General features: G+C 38.2%; 2 protein-coding genes across 3 annotated transcripts in view; one reads left to right on the top strand and one right to left on the bottom strand.

Moving 5' to 3' along the window:
* The first annotated feature begins 524 nt into the window (after nt 1–524).
* On the top strand, nt 525–7,289 carry LOC136700412 (CMRF35-like molecule 9). The gene is made up of 7 exons (XM_066675755.1): nt 525–803; nt 3,467–3,778; nt 5,116–5,445; nt 5,819–6,215; nt 6,475–6,554; nt 6,711–6,757; nt 7,022–7,289. Exons 1-7 carry the CDS (start codon nt 764–766, stop codon nt 7,109–7,111), a joined length of 1,296 nt encoding a protein of 431 aa, XP_066531852.1. The 5' UTR covers nt 525–763; the 3' UTR covers nt 7,112–7,289.
* Nucleotides 7,290–9,518: 2,229 nt separating this feature from the next.
* LOC136699885 (uncharacterized) overlaps nt 9,519–22,749 on the bottom strand; it is a 37,826-nt gene continuing 24,595 nt past the window's right edge. For both annotated transcript variants that reach the window (XM_066674935.1, XM_066674936.1), the window contains exons 12-21: nt 21,940–22,041; nt 17,589–17,708; nt 17,400–17,489; nt 15,012–15,095; nt 14,739–14,831; nt 14,431–14,529; nt 14,196–14,214; nt 11,504–11,546; nt 10,060–10,131; nt 9,519–9,965 (exon numbers count right to left, since the gene is read on the bottom strand). In XM_066674935.1, the coding sequence (XP_066531032.1) occupies nt 9,948–9,965; nt 10,060–10,131; nt 11,504–11,546; nt 14,196–14,214; nt 14,431–14,529; nt 14,739–14,831; nt 15,012–15,095; nt 17,400–17,489; nt 17,589–17,708; nt 21,940–22,041 (740 nt within the window). In that variant the 3' untranslated portion in view covers nt 9,519–9,947. The remainder of the gene's footprint in view (nt 9,966–10,059; nt 10,132–11,503; nt 11,547–14,195; nt 14,215–14,430; nt 14,530–14,738; nt 14,832–15,011; nt 15,096–17,399; nt 17,490–17,588; nt 17,709–21,939; nt 22,042–22,749) is intronic.

The raw sequence follows: 22,749 nt of genomic DNA, 5'->3' as shown, positions 1-22,749 counted from the left end.
AAGCTGTTTTATACAGAAATGTACAGATATCTATACATTTTCACAAAGAGCTACACGTATGTATCCTTAAGTACCATGTGGCTCCAGACGTGTGATTTTAGCAGGTTGCCATGTAACAACAGAGACCTTCAACAGTTACTGTGTAACATTAGAGGCGTGAAGGCAGGATGCCTGTGCTGAGTAATTTAAAGGTGTAAGCTCACACTCAGTGGTCAAAAAAAGCTGAAATACATAAGCACTCTGTGGCAGCCACACTGTTAATAACACACACACACACACCTACACACACACACACACACTGATTTTGTTCAGTGATCGGGTAAAATTCTGAGCTTTGACGCAAAAAAGAAAAAATGAGGAAAAAGTGTTTTTCCGTTAATGTTGAAATTCGACAGTGTTCCTGAGGAAGTGAAACACACACACACACACACACACACACACACACACATACACACACACATATATATACACATGCATTTATAAACATGCACAGACTCTCAGAGAGGGAAACTGATATAATTCTAAACAGAATAGACTCAGATCTGCTGAAGAACGAGTGGATTATCATTTTCTGAAGAATTCTGCTAAAGTTCTACTGAAGCACTGATGACATTCTACTGAAGTTCTATTCAGGGGTTGTGCAGACATTATACTGAAGGGCTCTGTTCATGTTCTACTGAAACATTCCACTACTGTTCTACTGAAAGGTTCTACTGGTTTTGTGGGCAAAGAACACTACTGATCCTGAAAGAACATTGGAGAGATGTTCCTCCTGCTTCCTGTGGTTCTCCTGGCAGTGCCCAGTAAGTTCTACCTGCACTGAAGAACACCTAATTATGTTAAATATTTCGCAGCTAAGGCTTTTTGAACACAGGACACTGGTTAAATTACAGTAAATTAATAGGTTTAGACTCGTCAGACATTCAGACCGTAAATGCAGTACCAGCCAAAACTTCTTCTCATTCCATGGTTTGTCTTTGTTTTTTATTATTTTATATATTCATTTATTGTAAATGAATGTGGAAGACGTTAAAACTATGAAAGAACACAAATGGAATTACATAGTAAACAAAATTTAAACAAACCATTTTATGTTTTATATTTTAGACTTTTCACAGTAGCCCCCTGTTGCTTTGACGACAGGTTTACACACCCTCTCCGTTCTGTCAGTCAGCTTCATGAGGTCGTCACCTGGAACGGTTTTCAGTGAACAGCTGTGGCCTCATCGAGAGTTAATCTGTAGAACCGCTCCCTTCTTACTGTGTTTGAGACCGTAACTTGTGCAGAGGTAGGGGCTGGTACACAGTTCTCTACAGTGAACAGCCCTATTCCACCGATCACTAATGAGATGTGTCCAAACTTTTGACTGGTACTGTATATCTGTATAAATTAACCTGCATATCGTTTTCTGCTCATTCTGAAAGGGGACAATCTGATTCACTGAATTGTAACAGTTATCAGAGGACATGTCAACATTGATGATAAAGGCGTGTTTTATCTCAGTAATTGTCCCTCTGCAGCTAAGTCACTAACACTCTGCTTCAAATGAGATAAACTTTCAAAAAATCATAATAAAGTCAGATTTGAACTGCTTTGGTCAAATTAATGAAAAATTAACAGCAGAAATGAATCAATTAAAAATGTAAAGGTTCTTCATCTAAAGAATTGTAAAACCACAATCGACTGGGTTCAACATGTATTAAATGTATATTAATCTTAAAGGGAATGTGCATTGATCTTAAAGGATCTTAAAGGATTCTTCCAGGTGACTGTCTGTGAGGAGTGTGGTGTGTTCTCCCTGTGTCTGTGTGGGTTTCCTCCGGGTGACTGTCTGTGAGGAGTGTGGTGTGTTCTCTCTGTGTCTGTGTGGGTTTCCTCCGGGTGACTGTCTGTGAGGAGTTTGGTGTGTTCTCCCTGTGTCTGCGTGGGTTTCCTCCAGGTGACTGTCTGTGAGGAGTGTGGTGTGTTCTCCCTGTGTCTGTGTGAGTTTCCTCCGGGTGACTGTCTGTGAGGAGTGTGGTGTGTTTTCCCTGTGCCTGCGTGGGTTTACCCCACGCTCCAAAAACACACGTTGGTAGGTTGATTGGAGACTCAAAAGTGTCCATAGGTATGAGTGTGTGAGTCACCCTGTGAAGGACTGGTGCCCCCTCCAGGGTGTGTTCCCACCTTGTATCCAGTGATTCTGGGTAGGCTCTGGACCCGCTGCCACCCTGAACTGGATAAGGGTTACAGACACTGAATGAATATTATTAAAGGGGGGCTGTGCATAAAGAAGTGTTGTCACCAGCTGTAATAAATCCATCAGCAGCCAGCAGTCTCTTCTAGTGATGTCAGGGGGCTGCAGGATATTTGTCCTGAAATCATTTTAATGCCATTGTGATGCAGGACATCCATCTCCTGAGAGCAAGTAGACAGTGCACCATGGTTGGTCTATTGGAGGTCCATTGGCATTTTGCACTGTATTTTCTTGGCAGAACACTGGCTTTTTAAAAACCATTTAAACTAAATGTCACATTTTAGCTCTTTTTCATTCACAGTCCAAGTTACTGATGTTTCCTTCATTATCTCGTGTTATTCTTTGTAAACCAGATTAGTGAATAATTTTAACACAGACCAATGTCAACATTTTCAGCATAATCATTTTCTATCGGGCCTACTCGTTATTTTATTTCTCACAGTTTTTGGTAATTATTGTATGAGTTTATTTTCCAGAATAAAAATCTCTATGAGGAGATTAAAAACTTGTTAGGTGTTGTGTTAGATGACAGTGATCTGAGTGGGCTAATGATGGACAGAACTTTTTAAGCCAGTGGATGGATATACACTCACAGGAAGAGAAGTGGACAATGTTTCATTTCAGCTGCCCTTTGAGACACTCTTCCACTCCCAGTGGGGCTATAGTCTGACTGCACTGAAGCCAGGGTCTTTATGGAGGTGAGGGGTATCAATGTATCACTCACTCTGATGAGTTCTGTTGAAGAGCTGATGTCACATGAGTTGAGTTAAAGGTGAATCTGTTCTACAGTTGGTGTAACAGTGACGTCAGTCTTTTTCCTGAGTTTGTTGTCTTCCTGCGGCATTACGACACAATTTCACTTCCTCTCTGAGTTATTTAACAGTTACTTATCCACAGTCCTGAGGTTTACCACAGACTGAAGATGTTGAAAATGTTCAGCCTGGATGTTTAACCTCTGCCCCTCTCCAGGGTGTGTTCCTGCCTTGTACCCAGTGATTCTGGGCAGGCTCCAGACCCACCGTGATTCTGAACTGGATAAGGGTTACAGATAATGAATAAATGAAGGCTTCTCTGTATTCTCAAAAACTAAAACTAGATTATGCCTTCAACTTAACATCTACAGCATCTTCGACTCCACAGACATTCAGAGTCTGTGATGGATTATGATGAGTCTGAGTTAGATATTGAACTGTAACTGACTTTATACTCCTTATCCTGTTTTCTCTGCAGGTTGCTATGGTCTGTGGACAGTGGACAGGATAACGGTCCAGAGCGGTGGTTCTGTGACGATCCCATGCCGTTATAATTCCATGTTCCTAGGCCATGAGAAGTTCTGGTGTAGGGGGAAGCTGTGGTACACCTGTCTGACAGTGAGGGAGTCACAGAAGTCGAAGGTTGTGGACCACCCTGATGAGCTGGTGACCACTCTGACCTTGAACCAGCTAGAGGTCAAAGACTCTGGGAGATACTGGTGCTCAGTGAGGAAAAGAGGTGGACTGAAGAATTACATCAGGACCTCCCTGGAGCTGCAGGTCACTCAGGGTGGGAATAAACAGGAGCTCTGGTTAACACCATAAACAGGGACATGTTAAAGAATAGAACAGGAATGAGGGTGGGGCAAGTTTGTCTGTAACATCCCTCCTGTGGCAGAGTCTCAGGTTGGAGCTGAAGGTGAGGTCATTAGATGATCACATCAGTGAGGTTATACTCCAGTGTTTACTGCTTTAAACAACAATTCTGGGAAATCAAGAACTAGAAGAAACAAACAAACCCTGAATCCCTGAATAAAAATAGCAAATCCATATGCCTAAGACTGTTTAAACTTATTAAGCTGATGTGTAGGAACACTGTTGCAGATATTGAAAGTCCATTCCCTACCCTTGATTATACTGTTATATAATACACTTGAAAAAAAAAAAACTGTAAATAATAACTGAAGCATGTACACCAATAACTTTTAGGGTTAGCAAACAGTCATCATCAGGACAGGCTGGGGTCTGGACATATCAAGTCAAATCAAGAAACAAATATTGGCAACAGGGAAACATTAACATTAGCAAGACATAGCACCCCTATAAAACACAGAGAGTCTGCCCAGGACTGACAAACACAGTGGGTGATGTAGCACAGCTATATCTGACCTCGGGTCACTACAGGTGGAGCCAGGGACGAGCCAGAGGTGGCCCAAAGTCCTTTACAAAATTACTGAAGGATCAGCTTTAGCATGCAATATTATATTTAGCATTACAGTGTAGTTATACTATGTGGCTGTTGCAATAATGCTAACTACAGTTAACTTTACCAGCCTAGGCTAACTATAATATAATGGGGTAAGGAGATGAACAGGCACTGGTCCAGATCACTGTGACCACAAGCAACCAATAAAAAAGCACAAAGCTAGGCTAATGCTAACTTTACTCACTGATGCTAATCCTAACATAATTGTATAATAGAGGACTACAGGTGCAGGTTCACGTCATGTCACTTCAGGCTCCCAGAAAGGAGAAACCTTCACAGTTGTGATGTTTTTTCCACTGTATGGTCCCTACTCGAGCTGAGGAGGAACTTAACATGATGGCTAAACTGTGCAGAGCACTGATTGCCCAAAGAGACTACACAGACAACATGTAAATACATGATGTGTAAACAATGCTTACCATCACCATCACGTTGTTGTAGTTTCCAAAGCCTGCTGTTCCAAAGATGGGTTTTAGTACGACACCAGCTGCATTTCAGAGAGGTTGTGTGTGTTTTTAATGGAAAAGCTACAGGGACCAAGTGAGTAGGGCTGAGAAAAGCTGTGAAGGCTTGAGTAGAAAAGGTACCATACCGAGAATGATGTAGTAAAAATGGTTAATATGACATATCTGTTCTCCCAGAGTCTCCAGATCTGAGGGTCAGCAGTAGCTCAGTGTCTGGATCTGAGGGCGGGAACCTGACATTGTACTGTTACTTTGGCGACCAGTTGAAGAAGGAACAGAAAAAATGGTGTAGATGTGGAGATCTGCACTCCTGTCGATCACAGGAGGACACACAGCTGTCCCAGAATGCAAAGCTGCAAGTCAGTGATGATGGTGAGGGTGTGTTCACTGTTACACTGTTCGACCTGCAGCAGGACGACAGGGGATGGTACTGGTGTTCAGCCGGAGGAAAACAAGCCCCAGTTCATATCAATGTCACCTCAACCTCCACTGATCAAAACCACACAGGTACACTAGTGCTAAATGTATATGCTAATGCTAGTCCTTATTATTTTGCAAAGATGAGCACAATCATTGGTCTAGATCACTGTCACTACAGCTAATTTTACTTAAAACTACACAGGTATGCTAATGTTAACGTCACATGCTAATGCTAAACCTAACATTTACCCAACAGTTTTGTAAAAAGGCACTGTGCCCTATGCACTATGTAGTGCACTTGGCTGAAGATCTGTCCACTGTATACAACAGGTCCCCAAAATATCATCAATAGCATCTAATTAATGCCTGTAGGTCTGGGGTATGCAGTTAATTGATTTTACTCTCTGAGTCTAATGCTAAGTTCATATTATAATTTTAAGGATCTTATTTTTATTCACAGTGTTTCCTGAGCTCACGTCATCTTTCCAGCACACTACAATTCCTATAACATCTACACACACTCAACAAACAAATTTATACCCCCACACATCTCAAACACCACACACACCTCACACTTATCCACATACACCACACACACCTCTAACATACACACACTCACAACACACACCTGGAGCAGTCTCACTTGAGACTGCACACTCACCTGGATCAGGACCCTACCAGTCCCCCACTACAGCAGATCAACAAACACTGTCCACTGCAGATCAGCTCCAGGGGAACTCTACTCATGTGGAGAACATGGGGAACACAGAGAACAGGGTTCTCGTTACAGAACCTAGCAGTTCTCCCTCAGCAGCTCCCAGAGACACAGGGGCTACATTCATATGTCCAAAGAACAGGTGGGTTTTAAAAATCTACTGCATTTCTTTATACACCCACTCTTTCAAAAATATTAAGGTCCCTATATATATATATATATATTGACATAACTTTGAAATCCATAATATAAGCATTTATTTTTTAAATTCAAATGTTTTGACCACTAGTCTGCAAAACTTTGAACAGTGAAAGTGCATTAAAAAGATATATATAAAAATATATATTTATAGTTTACATTTTTAATGTAGTTCTACATGTGTGTGTTTGTGTGCATTTCAGGACATTTGTGTGTGTGCTGGTCATTGCTAGTTTGTTAGTATCAGCTGTATTGTTCACTGTTTTTTGGAGGAGACACAACCGTGAGTAACTTATAATAATCATAAAATATAAAAGTCATATTTAATGTTGTTTAAACTTTCAGTTCATAATGTGCATGTTCAGATGTGTGATGTGAATATGATTATTTTAAATCTTAAACAATTCAAGTAAATAATGCTTTTACACAACATTTTCAGGCAGGAGTCACATGACTGTGGAAGGGGCGGAGCCACTGGAACTCAATGTGAGTTGAATCAAATCAAATAAAATAAATGTATTTTAAACCCCAAACTCCATACACTCAAGTAGAAGACACAAACAGAGTAGAAATACCATCATTAATATCGTATACAAATATAATGTATAGCAGTTAATGAATAATAATGGACACTATATAGTGCATATCGGAAACTACATTCATTGTTGTTACATTAAAGTAAAATACTACACAATAAATATAATATGATGTAATATAATGATTTGTGTGATTATTGTTTGTGTTGCTCAGGATCAGGATGATAGTGTTCTGCTGGATCAGGAGTGGAAAAGTCAGATTGTTCTAAAACTTCATGAACCCAACACTGGAACACTGTTGTAACATTTATGTTAGAACCCATCACAATCAGAACACTGACCCTTTAAACATGAAGAAAACTCTCGTTGCTCACTAGCAGCTCAACATGTTCACAACATTTTACACACACAGACAAGTGTCCTGGGGAAACAGGGAAAATGTTTTACTGTATTATATTTATCTCAGTCAATGTAATATTCTGTTCACCTAAATTAATAAACAGAAATAAATTCACAGATCTCTTTTCAAACTTTAAAATGTTTTAATTCTATTAATTTCTGGAAGAGGTTAATATATATATATATATATATGTATTTATAAAACTATAGTAAAGTAAGTGATATAGTGAATGTAATCAGGCTGTAATCCTGTGCTTGTCTTAAGGTCCACACTGAGCTTGTGACATGTTTTAGCTTGTTGTTGTTGTTGTCATTGTCAGAAACTTATGCATGTAAAGTTGTGTTAGCCAGCACTGTGCGTAAGAGGAGACAGAGTCAGGCGGCCTGTACCATATCCAAATACTTCTGCACCTCTAGGAATGTGGGATGTGACGGCAGTCTTTAGCTGGCTAACACTGTTGGCTAACATCCCTTAACCCAACTGACAAACAACCTTTTGCCCACCTGACTAGAGGCCCAACTGACTAGCCTAGCTGGCTAATAGCCAGAGAAACAGCAAAAATAATATTACCTACCTATGGAGAAGGAATATGCGTAATATCTCAAAGGTTTTCAATGACTGGAGTTCTCTCCATGGTCTCAAAATATCCAGGTGCCTTTATGTGCCATGAGCAGTGAGTGAAAGCTTAGCATTAAATAATTTTAAATAAAAAGGATTCTAAAGATGAAGGCTGCCTTTAGAAAACAGTATACAAAGGAAGAAAAGAAGTAAATTATAGTTAAAAATTTAAAGCATACACAAAATATGTATTAAATAAAACAGATGAAGTGAATTGAAAAGTAGCTAAAATGCAAATAAATAAAAAGTGTAATACCATGATGAACTTTCCCAGGTGAATTCCTGGTTTGTAAGTAGGTTACAGCCCACCATGACACTGAGTGACAATGAAGCATTTGCATAGAATGAATGAATGAATGAATGAATGAATACATATATTTAATGAAAGAAGGAAAAGAGTAAATTCTTTTCTTGTGATTGTGTGATGCTGATGTCAGACTGAGACTCCTGTTGTGTAATATTGGCTTTTATCCTTTCGTCTCCCTGAGCCAAACCTGCAGAGGTCAGTGTGTGCGGGTGGTTTTTAGCCTGGTGGGCTGACAGTGTGTATGTGAAAGTGAATATCACTGACGTCAGTAACTCACACATTCTGCTGATGCTCAGAGCTAATATTAGACCAGTAGTGTCCAAATATTATTTATAAACCCTTCACCCAGAGCCAAGGTTTTATTTATTTACATCATGATGCATGTGATTCCACTGCAGCTTCCACAGTAAACAAACCTCGGCACAACAAACGGGGCATGCACAAACCTTCTATCTCTATTTGCTAATTTGAAAATTCATTCCAGTTATCCTTTGTCTAAATTTTTTAAATACAGCAAAATAATACAGCAAATGGAATCACTTCTGGGCGGCACGGTGGCGCAGCAGGTAGTGTCGCAGTCACACAGCTCCAGGGGCCTGGAGGTTGTGGGTTCGATTCCCACTCCGGGTGACTGTCTGTGAGGAGTTGGTGTGTTCTCCCCGTGTCTCCCCGTGTTTCCTCCGGGTGCTCCGGTTTCCTCCCACAGTCCAAAAACACACGTTGCAGGTGGATTGGCGACTTGAAAGTGTCCGTAGGTGTGAGTGTGTGAGTGAATGTGTGTTGCCCTGTGAAGGACTGGCGCCCCCTCCAGGGTGTAATCCCGCCTTGCGCCCAATGATTCCAGGTAGGCTCTGGACCCCCTGCGACCCTAAATTGGATAAGCGGTTACAGATAATGGATGGATGGATGGATGGAATCACTTCTAAAATAATTTGGCATAAACATGTTTTTTGTCAAACATTTTTTGTCAAAGTAAAAAACTCCTACCTTCTGTTATTCATTGTCTGTAAACGCTTATTCAGTTCAGGGTCGCAGACATGGGTAGAAAAGCACATGTAATACTATGTCAAACTGTTTTAAATTTATTTTTAAATAATATTTTTAATGCCAGCTATTTTGTGTTGGTGTTAATTTAGTTAGACTGCAAGTGCTCAAAAATATCATAACATCTGACATTTTATGCACTGCAAATACAAATTTTAAATTCTGAGGTTGTTTGTCTGTTTGTTTAAACCGTGAAATAATTGAGTCTAAGAATACTTAACTATCTAGAATATAATATAGATTCAGCACAGGCTAAAAAGAATAAATCAGAGTCGACAGAACTGATAAAACATTTAATATTTATTTAAAAAATAAAATAAATTACTGTTAATTAAACAGACACTGATATCAGTTTTTCTCTCGGCAAACCAACCAAAACAGTCAAAACAGGGTTTGTCAAAAGCCCTATTAGGACAGGATTAGATTTTACTGACATCCTTTGGTAAAATTACATTACCCCAACTCAATAAACTGAAATGGTTTTTGATGGATAAAAATCTTTCCAAAATAAAAAAATTTCAACTGTTTTTGTGTGTATAAATGTTAGTCAAAAATAAATAAATTAGACTCAGGAACATACTATAAACCTTTTATTACATGGAGCCTTTCAGGGCTTCCTTAGTATATTTTCACATCATTAGATTAATATATAATCGTACTTGGAGTCATGGTGAAAACCTGGCATCAATCTATAAATTACTTAGATTTAGTCGTTCTTGCTGGAATGATAGTAAACAGGAACAGGGCTGATTTCCAGCTTCAGAACCTGCTCTACGATAATGAGGGGTCCTGCAAAATAAATAACATACCATCCTCACCTTCATCTTCCCCATGATCTTCATAATCTCACTATAATCTTTATTACAGTAACAGAGCGATTTACCTCAGGACTGTTTTCAGGACTCTGTCTGGAGTCGGTCGACAGGACTTCCATTTCTCCCACGTCTCCATCAACCTGTAAATACAACACAGATTAAACTATACACCAAACTAAACTACGGTCCAGATTAAACACAGCACACATTAACTACAGTCCAGTCTAAACTACACCTCAAACGAAACCTTGGCACACACTAACTACACTCAAGATGTAACTACAGCTCACATTAACTTCAGTCAAGACTTAACTACAGTCCAGGTTAAATTACAGCTCAAACTAAACCACAACTAAAATTAACTACAGTCCAGACAAAATTACAGCTCAAATTATCTACAGTCTAGACAAACTACAGCTGAAATAAACTACAGTCAAGACTTAACTATAGTCAAGGCTAAATTACAGCTCAAACTAAACCACAACTAAAATTAACTACAGTCTAGACTAAATTACAGCTCATATTGACCACAGTCTAGACTAAATTACAGCTCATATTGACCACAGTCCAGACTAAACTACAGCTCAAAATCACTACAGCCAAGAATAAACTACAGCTTAAATTAACCTCAGTCCAAAATAACCACAACTCAAATCAACTACAGTCTAAAGTAAATTACAGCTCAAATTGACTACAGTCCAGGTTAACTACAGCTCCAATTCACAACAGTCCAACCTACATCTTACATTCAAATTACAGTTAAAGTCCAGGCTAAACTGCAGCTCAGATTAACTACACTCCAGATTAAACTACAGCGCACATTGAAATTACAGCCCACATTAACTAACATTAACTAATAACAGTCCAGTTTACACTACAGTTCAAACTAAACCACAGCTCACTTTAACTACAGTCCAGACTAAACTACAGTTCAAACTAAATCATGACTCACATTAAATACAGTCCAGTCTAATCTACACCCCAAACTACAGCTCACATTACAGTCCAGTCTAAATTACAGCTCACATTAACTAGAGTCCAATCTAAATTACAGCTCACATGAACTACAGTCCAGACTAAACTACAGCTCACATGGACTACAGTCGAGACTAAACTACCACACCAACTAAATCAGAGCTCAAATTTACTACAGTCCAGTCTAAACTACAGCTCACATTAATTACAGTCCACTCTAAACTACAGCTCACATTAATTACAGTCCACTCTAAACTACAGCTCACATTAAACATGACTCACATTAACTACAGTTCAGACTAAACTGCGCCTCAAACTAAACCCTGACTCACATTAACTACAGTCCAAACTAAAATACATCTCAAATTAACTACAGTCCAAACTAAACTACAGCTCACATTACCTACTGTCCAGTCTTAACTACAGCTCAAACTAAACCATGACTCATAACTACAGTTCAAAGGAAACTACAGTTGTTTTTAATTTATAAATATAATTTTTCTATAATTCCAGAAATAGAGGCTGCAGGTGTTTTACCTGAAAACCCACTTCTCTTCCATCTTTGAAATTATTCTTTATTCTGAAATCATCAACAAGAAATGTATGTCTAAGACTTTGGGAAATTACCATTTTATATCAAAATTTAAACTGAGTGTAATTTAAAGTGTAAAATTATTCCTAAAATCAGGGTTTAATTCTTGCTTTACACTCACTTAAATATTCACAGTATCGCTGTGTGAGCTATAACTCACAAAGTCACACACGCATGCAAATATCTATGGACATTTTCACACACTCATACATGGGGACATTGTCAAAGTTGACTTCTTAATGGATACAAAAGTCTTCATTTTTTGTTTGTTTTTAATATATTGAAAAGAATTGAGAGTTTTTGGTAAATAAGAATACATAAAATAAGAATTACAGTAACCTAATCTAGATGTGACAAAAGCATATACAAGGATATCCTCAGCTTTAGGGTGAACATGAGGCAAAGTCTCGCATCATTGAGGAGATGGGGGAATGCAGATTTTGTTGTTAGTGTTAATATGAGCAGCAAAGGAGATCATCAAATCAAATCAAATTTATTTGTATAGCACTTTTTACAATGGATGTTGTCACAAAGCAGCTTCACAGAATTCTGTTAAGACATGAAATTTTGACATGAAATTAAAAATGTAAAGAATGTTAAAAGAAAATTCTGGACTTAGCAGGATTGAAGTGCAGATTGATACCATGAGAATGGTAATACTCCCAAATGGCAGCATATAGATAATAAATATGCTAAATAAACAACAAGGGTCCAAGAACAGAGCCTTGTGGGATGCCCTAATTAAATATGGCTGAAGTTGATTTTGAAGATACAAACCGGATTCCAAAAGTTGGGACACTAAACAAATTGTGAATAAAAACTGAATGCAATGATGTGGAGGTGGCAAATGTCAATATTTTATTCGTAATAGAACATAGATGACAGATCAAAAGTTTAATCTGAGTAAATATAACATTTTAAAGGAAAAATATGTTGATTCAAAATTTCACAGTGTCAACAAATCCCAAAATAGTTGGGACAAGTAGCAATAAGTGGCTGGAAAATGGAAATTGAGCATATAACGAACAACTGGAGACCAATTAACACTAATTAGGTCAATTGACAACATGATTGGGTACAAAAAGAGCTTCTCAGAGTGTCACTGTCTCTCTGAAGCCAAGATGGTAAGAGGATCACCAATTCCACCATTGTTGGGCAGAAAGATAGTGCAGCAATACCAGAATGGTGTTACCCAGCGTAAAATAGCAAAGACTTTTAAGTTATAATCATCAACTGTGCATAACATCATCAAAAGATTCAAAGAATCTGGAACAATTGCTGTGTGTAAGGGTCAATTTCGTAAAACTCTACTGGATGCTCGTGATCTCCGGGCCCTTAAACGTCACTGCACCTCAAACAGGAATGCCACTGTCAAGGAAATAACAGAATGGGCTCAGGAATACTTCCAGAAAGCATTGTCAGTGAACACAATCCACCGTGCCATCCGCCGTTGCCAGCTGAAGCTCTACAGTGCAAAGAAGAAGCCATTTCTAAGCAAGCTCCACAAGCTCAGACATTTGCACTGGGCCAGGGGTCTTTTAAAATGGAGTGTGGAGTGTGGAAGACTGTTCTGTGGTCAGATGAGTCACGATTTGAAGTTCTTTATGGAACACTGGGACGCCATGTCATCCGGACCAGAGAGGACAAGGATAACCCAAGTTGTTGTCAAAGCTCCGTTCAGAAGCCTGCATCACTGATGGTATGGGGTTGCATGAGTGCTTGTGGCATGGGCAGCTTGCATGTCTGGAAAGGCACCATTAATGCAGAGAACTATGTTCAGGTTCTAGAGCAACATATGCTCCCATCTAGACGTCATCTCTTTCAGGGAAGACCCTGCATTTTTCAACAAGATAATGCCAGACCACATTCTGCAGCAATCACAACATCATGGCTACGTAGGAGAGGGATCCGGGTACTGAAATGTCCAGCCTGCAGTTCAGATCTTTCACCTATAGAGAACATTTGGCGCATCATAAAGAGGAAGGTGCGACAAAGAAGGCCCAAGACGATTGAACAGTTAGAGGCCTGTATTAGACATGAATGGGAGAGCGTTCCTATTTCTAAACTTGAGAAACTGGTCTCCTCTGTCCCCAGACGTCTGTTGAGTGTTGTAAGAAGAAGGGGGGATGCCACACAGTGGTAAAAAATGGCCTTGTCCCAACTTTTTTGGGATTTGTTGACGCCATGACATTTTTAAACAACATATTTTTCCCTTAAAATGATACATTCTCTCAGTTTAAACTTTTGATCTGTGATTTGTGTTCTAAAATATTAAATGTTGGCACCTCCACATCATTGCATTCAGTTTTTATTCCCAATTTGTTCAGTGTCCCAACTTTTTTGGAATCCGGTTTGTAGATAGGATTTTAACCAAGGTGCCACAGTGCCAATATTAGCAAGTCTTGAAATGAGAATATTATAATGAACAGTACCAAAGACTTGTTAAATTAAGCAGACATCGGAAAGAAACATGGTCGGAGTCAGAAGATTGGAGCAGATCTTTAAAACGTAGATGAGTTCAGTTTCTGTTCTATGATGATTCTGTGGAAGTTAGTTGGGCTGTCTGAATGTTTTAGTTTGAATTTATGTTGACTGAGTTTATTCAGACTGAGTGTAGTTAGAGTGAGTTGAACAGACCTGTCTTTCATCTTCATCCCTTTATTGAAAATAAAGAAAACAGAGAGAAATACAATCCATCTATAATCAGAATCATTTTCACATTAATTACAGTATTATTGATCTGCTTCCAAAGTTTTACAACAGCATGAAAATGTTCTGTTCTTCTCTGTTGTCTCCTATTAATATGTTTATTAGAGATAACAGTGATTATATTATTAATAGTACTAACAATAATAATAATAATAACACTTACAGGAGCAGTAGATTTGTAAACAGATCCAGGCAAAAATGAAGAGTGATTCAAAGGGAAAGAGGATGATGTGAAATTCTGGTAAAGTTCGCAGTCCTGTTTCTACAAATTAATAATAAATATTCACCATCAGGAGATTTAAATTGAAAAAAAAAAACATTTACTAAATCTAAGCTCTGGAAGAGTTGTTTAATCAGTAGATATACGATTTGATCTGAGAGAATTACACAATTCTGTGTAATTCTGTCTGTCAAACACTGTGTTGTTTGAAATCATTCATTCATTTGTTTGATTCTCTGACACATATTTACCAGCTTCTATGAGGAGTTCAGAGGCAAGGGTGATGGAGGAAACGATACTTAACCCTGAAGCTCCAAACACATGAAGAATAATGTGAGGAAGCTCTGTAAAATATTAATACATAGTTTATACAACAGTTGCTAAATATAAACTTAACTCCACCTCAGAAAAGATTTTCACAGAAACATCCAAACTACAGGAATTATTCCTGACTTTAAAATAAATCTGATCTAGTCTAATCTCAGAACTAAAGAATCTGTAATAAAACTGCAGTATAAACTCACTGGGGGAATGTGTTGGATGTTTAAACAAAGCAGCCGGAGGCAGGAGGTTGAACAGTATCATCATCACCAAATAAGCAGGATTATCTGTAAAGAGAGAAAAAACATTAGACACTGAGCTACTCCTGAGATTAAAACAGAATGAATTTAAGCCCATGGCTCACAGTTTATGATAATACTGATCATTATGTGTTACATGACAATGTGGTGAGCGTGTATTTTAGTTTTCTTTGTTCCAAAAGAGTGATAACAAATAAACAAATTAACGAATCAACACATTAATGAACTGGGTGAGTTAAGCCCCATCCAAATGGATCTGGATATTTTTAAAACAAAGGGTTTTGTCTATGTTTTGTCCTCCCGTCCAGACAAAAATGGCTTTAAAATGGGTTTAGGTCACTGAAAAACATTTGAAAACTTGTCAGTGGTGTTTTGTTTATATCCAAAACGCATCTTTTCACAAACGCTAACATCACACAGCATGTCTGTCTCTGGCTGAAATTCATATAGCTCCCCATTTCATAGTGAATTATATAAGTCATAAAACTAATGTATGCACAGAGATAGCACTAGATTTCAGATTCCCACATATGAATAATTATAAATGATCATGTAGTCGACCGGGTGCTCCGGTTTCCTCCCATGGTCCAAAAACGTACATTGGTAGGTGGATTGACGACTCAAAAGTGTCCGTAGGTGTGTATGTCAGAGTGAATATTTGAGTGTGTGTCGCCCTGTGAAGGACTTCAAGGGTGTGTTCCTGCCTTGAGACCAGTGATTCCAGGTAGGCTCCAGACCCATCGCAACCCTGAACTGGCGGATATAGATAATAAATGAATAAGATCTACTGTAGATTCAGTAAGTCCTTGACTTGTGTAGTGCACTATATACAGAGTATGAATTAATCTGGGATCTGAGATCTTCTTTATCTTAGGTTCTTTTTTTCAGCAGGTGAAAGGCTGGACTGGAAGGTCAGTTTAGTCCCTGGATTTTTTATTTCCCACAGAGCCATGCTCTTGTAATACAAGCAGAATACTGTATGGCTTAGCATGGTCTTGCTGAAGTTAGACTTTCCTGAAAAAGAAATTTGGATTAGTGGTCGACCAATTCATCAGGAGATCATTGCAATTTTGAGATGAGCTGTGTCGGCTGATGCCTCTGCTGGTGAGGCGTATATCTCACGTTGCATACAGGTACAGCCACAGGCAGCTTACTCAGTCTGGCTGCTGTGGAGCAAAGTTAGAGTAGAACATGGTCCTGCAGAATAGCAGCACAATGTTCCAGAGTGCTCTGGAGGTTTTTTTTACATAAAGTCTTCGTAAATCTACACAGAGACCAAAATATTTGGAATAAATTAAATGTACTTGTTTTATCGCAGAAAAAAACTAATAAAATATTTATGTTTTTTGACATCTCTTTTGGGCACTTTGGGGTATACACTGCCTACATTAATAACATGCTACAATGTATGCTTAAACTTTTATTAAGTGTTTATTAAATGAACAGGACATGAAAGAAACAAAGCAAAGAAAAAAAAATAACTATAAACATCTAATAAACAGAATGTGAAACTTCATGACAAAAACACTAGACACAGACGTAAACAAACCTAAACAGAGTGACCCAGAAAGCTAAAACCAAACACAGAAAGTTAATGCCAAACCTAGACCTAGAAAGATGGACAAAGACAGAGATACTAAGACAAATGGGACCTGGAGTGTAAATGGTGGATGAACACTGAGACTAAAGAGAGGGCTTATAAAATAGCGGGCAATACATAACACCTGGGAACAAGAATCACATGAGGAGACACTGATGAGAGGGCGGAGCTACAGACAAAGTTGGGACTAAGGTGGGGACAAGAACAAAACAAAACAAAGAACCATGTGCTTCTAAGTACATGACAAACAATGAAAACAAGGGACAAGTCAAAAATGCACTAAACTGGACAATTCATGACACATCCGGAGCGGGACTCGAACTCACAACCTCCTGGTCCCTGGAGCTGTGTGACTGAGACACTACCTGCTGAACCACTGTGACCTATTATTAGCATTATTGTTTATTTATTATTATTATTATTATTATTATTATTATTATTATTATTATTATTATTATTATTATTATTATTATTATTATTACTACTACTATTACACTATTTTATTGATGTTTAGATTTAAAGAAAATTTAAAGTAATTGATCCAACTTGAGTCGGTTTAAATGATTTCAGTTTTGAACTAAATCTCTTTATTTTATTTTATTTTATTTTTTTTTGTAAAGAGTTACTTTTAGTTACATTTAGTGACAGTTAACTGTGGTAACTACTTTGGTAAATAAAATGAAAAAATAGTTAAAATCAGGAAGCAGTAAAAATCGAAGTTAAAATCTTACCTTTATGTATCATTTGTCTTCTTATAAAATAAAGATGTAAAAAACTATTTACAACAACTGTTACTGATATGAGAACTGCACAGCACACATCTGTAAATAGGAACAGGTCAAATTAAAGGGAAATAAACATGATGATTACTTAGATGATAAGTAATTTAATTATTGTCAGTTTTCCTAAAGCATACTTACATCCTACTCCTCCCCATTTAGACCATCTGCTATTTTTATTTCTGTGTAAGTATCGTGAAAACAAAAATGTTGCTACCCAGCCCACGATGTAAAGAGCTGCTGTAAAAAGAAGCCACCACACTGCAAGAACAAAAGAGTCTTTAACACAGATTTAACAAGCTCACCTGAATTAAAGAACAGGTAACTAGAAGAGGAAGCTAATGGAAAAGGGAAACTGACCAAATTGGAAAAAAACAGTTTTCAGAGACTCACTAGAGCATTACCGTCTATGGATCTTCTCTCTAATGTTAAAAACTAAATCAATGCTGTAACAGGAGTTTCAGTACTCTATAATCCCAAAATTTAAAAGAAAGAGGTCCTGCTTTGAATTTTAATGCAACCAGATTTTACTGTACTTAACATTCTCTCACACATTTAGAGAAAACTTTATTTCCACCTTAAAACACAGAAGCCAGCACAGAAACAGCAACATCAGTTTATATTGGTATGTCTGATTTCCAGGGGCAGATCGTGCCTAGTGTAAGATCCCTTCTGTTCAAGATGCAGACAGAGGATTTATATATCAGTCAGTCACAGGGGACATCACGAGAGATGTGAATACTATATTAGCTCACACTGATGTATAGCTGTTGTCATTCCTTAGTTGTAAACTTTTCTTCTGGCAGCATCAAAGAATGAAGATAGAATTGCTTCAGACCGAAGCCCAGAACATAGTCTGGTCTGGGAGTTACACACCTTTATACTCCATTGTGCAGTCCTACACATGCATCACTCATTATCTACTACAACAGAAAACAGGTTCTGAAACAGGTTGAGATGTAGTAACATCCTGAGCACTAGATAATTCACTCAAAGACTGCTTTTGAAGTCCTTGCTAAGTGACCACATGCCCCCTAATAAACCTGCAGCAAAAGTTCAGAATACATTTAAGCTGGCCCTGACAAAACTAGGGGGGCACTGTCTGTTTTGGGCCGGGCCATGAGTGACCACATACCAAGACATCGAATAGCTGAGCACAGATTTTTGTCCATCCAACAATTTAGTGCACTGGGCGGGATGCTGCTCCAATACAGGCTGCAGTTCTCCTGCTGGGCCCACTCAGTTCTTGTCTGAGGTGTGGGATGCAGGAAGTTTGTTTTTTCTTGTAAAACAGAGCAGTTGAAGTTCTGGACCCTTCACAGGGCTGAACATGTCTGATTCATTACATGGTGCAGTATTGCAGAGGGCAAGTTACTTACAATAATGAATCTGACAGACACTTACATTCATGTGTCCATTGCTACAGAGTATTGGAGGTTTCTATGTTTTGCTTTTCAATGTACCCTCTAATAGTTCAGGGTCCTTAAGTTTGGCCTTCCATTGGCCCCAAAAATATTCACATGCTGTATGTGTTGTAAGCTCATTACGCTGTACCCATAGCTGTCCAAAGAGAAACATTTTTCAGTTGTACCATTAGGAGACCACCCCTCCTGTTAGGAGGTAGTGACCATGAATGTCTTAACTAAAAGATGGGGTGTGGCACGGTGACACAGGTGGACACAAGGTGTCTGGTCAGTGACATCAAGTCAAAAACATATCAACACCCTCAATTTGAGAGCACTGTGACTGGCTTGCCAGTTTTTTCTTCCTGGGCTGAGAGGATGTGATGTTCTGACAAACATCTGACAGTATACCACACAAATCATTTCAGTAGCACAGTTCCTGTTGTCTCTCACAGGATGGAAGATCCTCTACAATGGCATCCTCACTCAGAAATGATTTTGACCATTTTGAGGGTGTTTGGGGAGGACCTGTTTGCCTTAGAACACATGACTCATTGCTGCCTTTGGTTTGCAGAACTGGAGCAGAGCAGGACTACAGCTCATGCTGTGAGAAACATAACAATTCATGGGCTGCCCTGAAAGAAATCCCCTTAGCAGATATATGTGCAGTGGCTACCTGGTCCTCTCCCTGTACTTTTTCGAAGTTGTATAAAGTGAATGTAAACATGGCAGAACCGTCTGCCTTTCTTTTCACTGCACGTGATACAGTTACGCACTCCTCATGACTCTGTAGGGTATGCCATCAACTAGTTAAGCTACATCCCTGGAGGTCAGGAGATCCAAGTGATATATAGAATTCACATCACATTTCAGGTAAAAAATCTCTGCCTGCTGTTGGCACAGCAGGGATCTTAACTATGTAAGTTCTGTCCCTGGCATTCATCCACTACTCGTATAACAACAGTTACATTCATAACCAGTGGCAAACACTAATGAAGTACGTCATTTATCTGATGGCCTGCTATTGAAATTTGTTGTGAAAAACTATCTGAGACATTCCAACTTAAAAGGCCAAAACTGAATTTTGTTTTTAAGTAAAATTGTTACACAGAATAATAAAAAAATTGCTAATTTGTGACAATTGTCAAACTGTTGCTCTGCATAGTTTTCTGGCCCCTTTCACCCTGTACTTCCATTTTTAGGACCCCCACAGAGCAGGTGTGATGTGGTGGTGGATCATTCTCAGTGCTGCAGTGACACTGACGTGGTGGTGGTGTGTTAGTGTGTGTTGTGCTGGTGTAGAGTGGATCAGACACAGCAGTGCTGCTGGAGTTTTTAAACCCATCAGTGTCGCTTCTGGACTGGGAATAGTTCACCAAATTAAAATACTATAATGCACCCCAATACCATTATGGACACTGGCTTTTGAACAGTGTGTTTATAAAAAGCAGGATTGTCCCTGTCCGTATCAGAATATTATATATATATATTGTATGCTGTTTGATAAGCTTGAAATTTGAAGGTGGTGAAATATTCAGATTTTAAAAAATTCAGATATTAAGTCTTAAAAATTAAAATGGCAAAAGTATGAATCTAGGCTAGACGTCAATCAGTGGGCTTCTCAGGAAAGTCATGGTTTGATCAGTATTTTAAGGAGACTATAGATTTCCATTACTTATAGCACTGTTTAATCAAGCAGACCTTTACAGAAATGTAATATGAACATAAATGCCCTGTTCCTTTATTAAGTATATATTATTTCTGGTTAATTAAATGTAATGGTGCTTGCCTTTAATTGAGTAAATTTCACCATTAAATGTAAATTTTCAGCTCCTGCAATGATCAGGAGTTTTCTTGTTTAAATGAGTGTTATTTCAACAGTGTCTTCAGTTTTGTCGTTTATGAACAGGTTTCTATACACTGTCCTGAACTGTATGATGTTTATATTATATCACTACAGCAAATAAAACAAAGCTTTTCCTCAAATTTCAGGATGCTTTTAATAAAGACTAAATGCAAAAACCTTTTTAGAATTATTAACCAGAAAAGCATGGTAGGAACAGCTAGCAACCTGTCATTTATATAGAATTACTTACATTTCTGGATAAATGTCTGATTAAAAAAGCTGGAGGTCCAGTTGACTTGTATTAAAAAATAAAATTAATAAAAAAAATAACAGAGCACTTTGGTGTTTTGGCTTCATAATCCAGAGATTTGTTCTGTGTGTGTCCTGGCCCGATGTGTAAATAAACTCATCTGAAGGATATGGCAAGTTAAACCCTGCAATTCATCTCTCTGTAAATGTTCACTTTTCCTGAAAAGCCCAATGGTTGACCTCAGACCTAGATTTACATTTGACTTGAATTTATACGGTTTGTTTATATAGGAATTGATTATCAGATTTTTTTTTATTTTAAATCTGAATATTTCACCACTTCAAGGTTAGTTTATCAAATGCCATACAAAAAAATGAAATATAAAATATTCATGTAAATATAATTTAAAAATTCCTATTAAAATACTTGTGTCATTGATTAAGCTCAATATCAGGCTCAGAGAAAGCAGCATTTCTGAATCCTGTTTATATCGGGTTTCTTATTTGCATGACACTTATAACTTGTGTTTGTGGATGGAGTAAATAAGTGTTCACAGACAATGGCTTTGTGGCAGTGGCATTTAAAAATCCCAGCATGGAACCTGGACCCAAGGTCTAGATTTTACCTCTGCTCTAGAGATTTCTTTCAGAAGGGGAACTAAGCACTGTTACTATGCTCTGACTCTGTGATGGATGCAGAGCATTGCACTGGCCACACTGATTTATTTAATTACATTTATTTGTGTTCTGAATGCCCTAATGTCAAAATATGCGTTAAGGTCTTATTTTATATTTGTTTAGTTTTAGATGCTGTCTTAAATTTGTAACTAACTTGAAATTTGGCCATGGGTGCTCAAACTTTTGTAAATTTCAGAAACATTTTTCTAGTAATCTGATCTTCTATAAGTACTTTGTAATCCCAACTTATTATTGTCAAATCTTGTGCAATTGCCTGCTATTACAAAATGGCACTTTCATCTCTTTATGTACTTACCATGTGCAAAATAAAATCCTATTTTCAGAAAAATAAAAAAACCAGCAATGTTTATCCCACAGGCTGCAGCTACGAAAACAAATGAGACAACAATATGGCGACCTGGAAAAACAGTATGTTAGAGATATGAAATGTTTTAAGGATTTTGATCAGTTCACTCAACAGATACAAACCATGTTTCAAGAAAAGTCTTGACATTTTGTAAAATGCAGTAAAAACAGGAATCTGTGATGTGTTGATTCTCTTGAAAAAAAGAATTTCAGTGATCCTCCACACTGCTACTCACTGAGGACAGATCTGAGCAGATAAAACACAGAAGGACTGAGGTCCAGTGAACACTTGGAGAGCCACACAGAAGACGGGTTCAGTTCTGACTGTGAGAGAAGTGTTGTTTTCTCATGCAGCAGCTTTAATATAGTGGATGCATACTGTGTATTCATTCATTCATTGTCTGTAACCCTTATCCAGTTCAGGGTTCTGGTGGGTCCAGAGCCTACCTGGAATCACTGGGCACAAGGCAAGCTTAAGATTATAAATCCTGTTTCTACTGTAGTTTACATGTCTAACATGGATTATACTTCAGCAATAACGTTTTGACTACCTCCTTGTTTCTACACTCAGTGTCCATTCTTCTCAGCTCCACTGACCACACAGGAGCACTTTGTAGGCCTACAATTACATTTGTTGCTCTGCATACATCGTTTGCCCCATTTCCCCCTGTTCACTGATGCTCAGGACCCCCTCAGAGCAGGTGTGATGTGGTGGTGGATCATTCTCAGCGCTGCAGTGACACTGACGTGGTGGTGGTGT

The sequence above is a fragment of the Hoplias malabaricus genome, chromosome 6 (genome assembly GCF_029633855.1).
Source record: "Hoplias malabaricus isolate fHopMal1 chromosome 6, fHopMal1.hap1, whole genome shotgun sequence".
Classification (NCBI taxonomy): Eukaryota; Metazoa; Chordata; class Actinopteri; order Characiformes; family Erythrinidae; genus Hoplias; species Hoplias malabaricus.
Note: the sequence above shows the minus strand (reverse complement) of the source record. Positions and strands in the feature narration are given on the sequence as shown.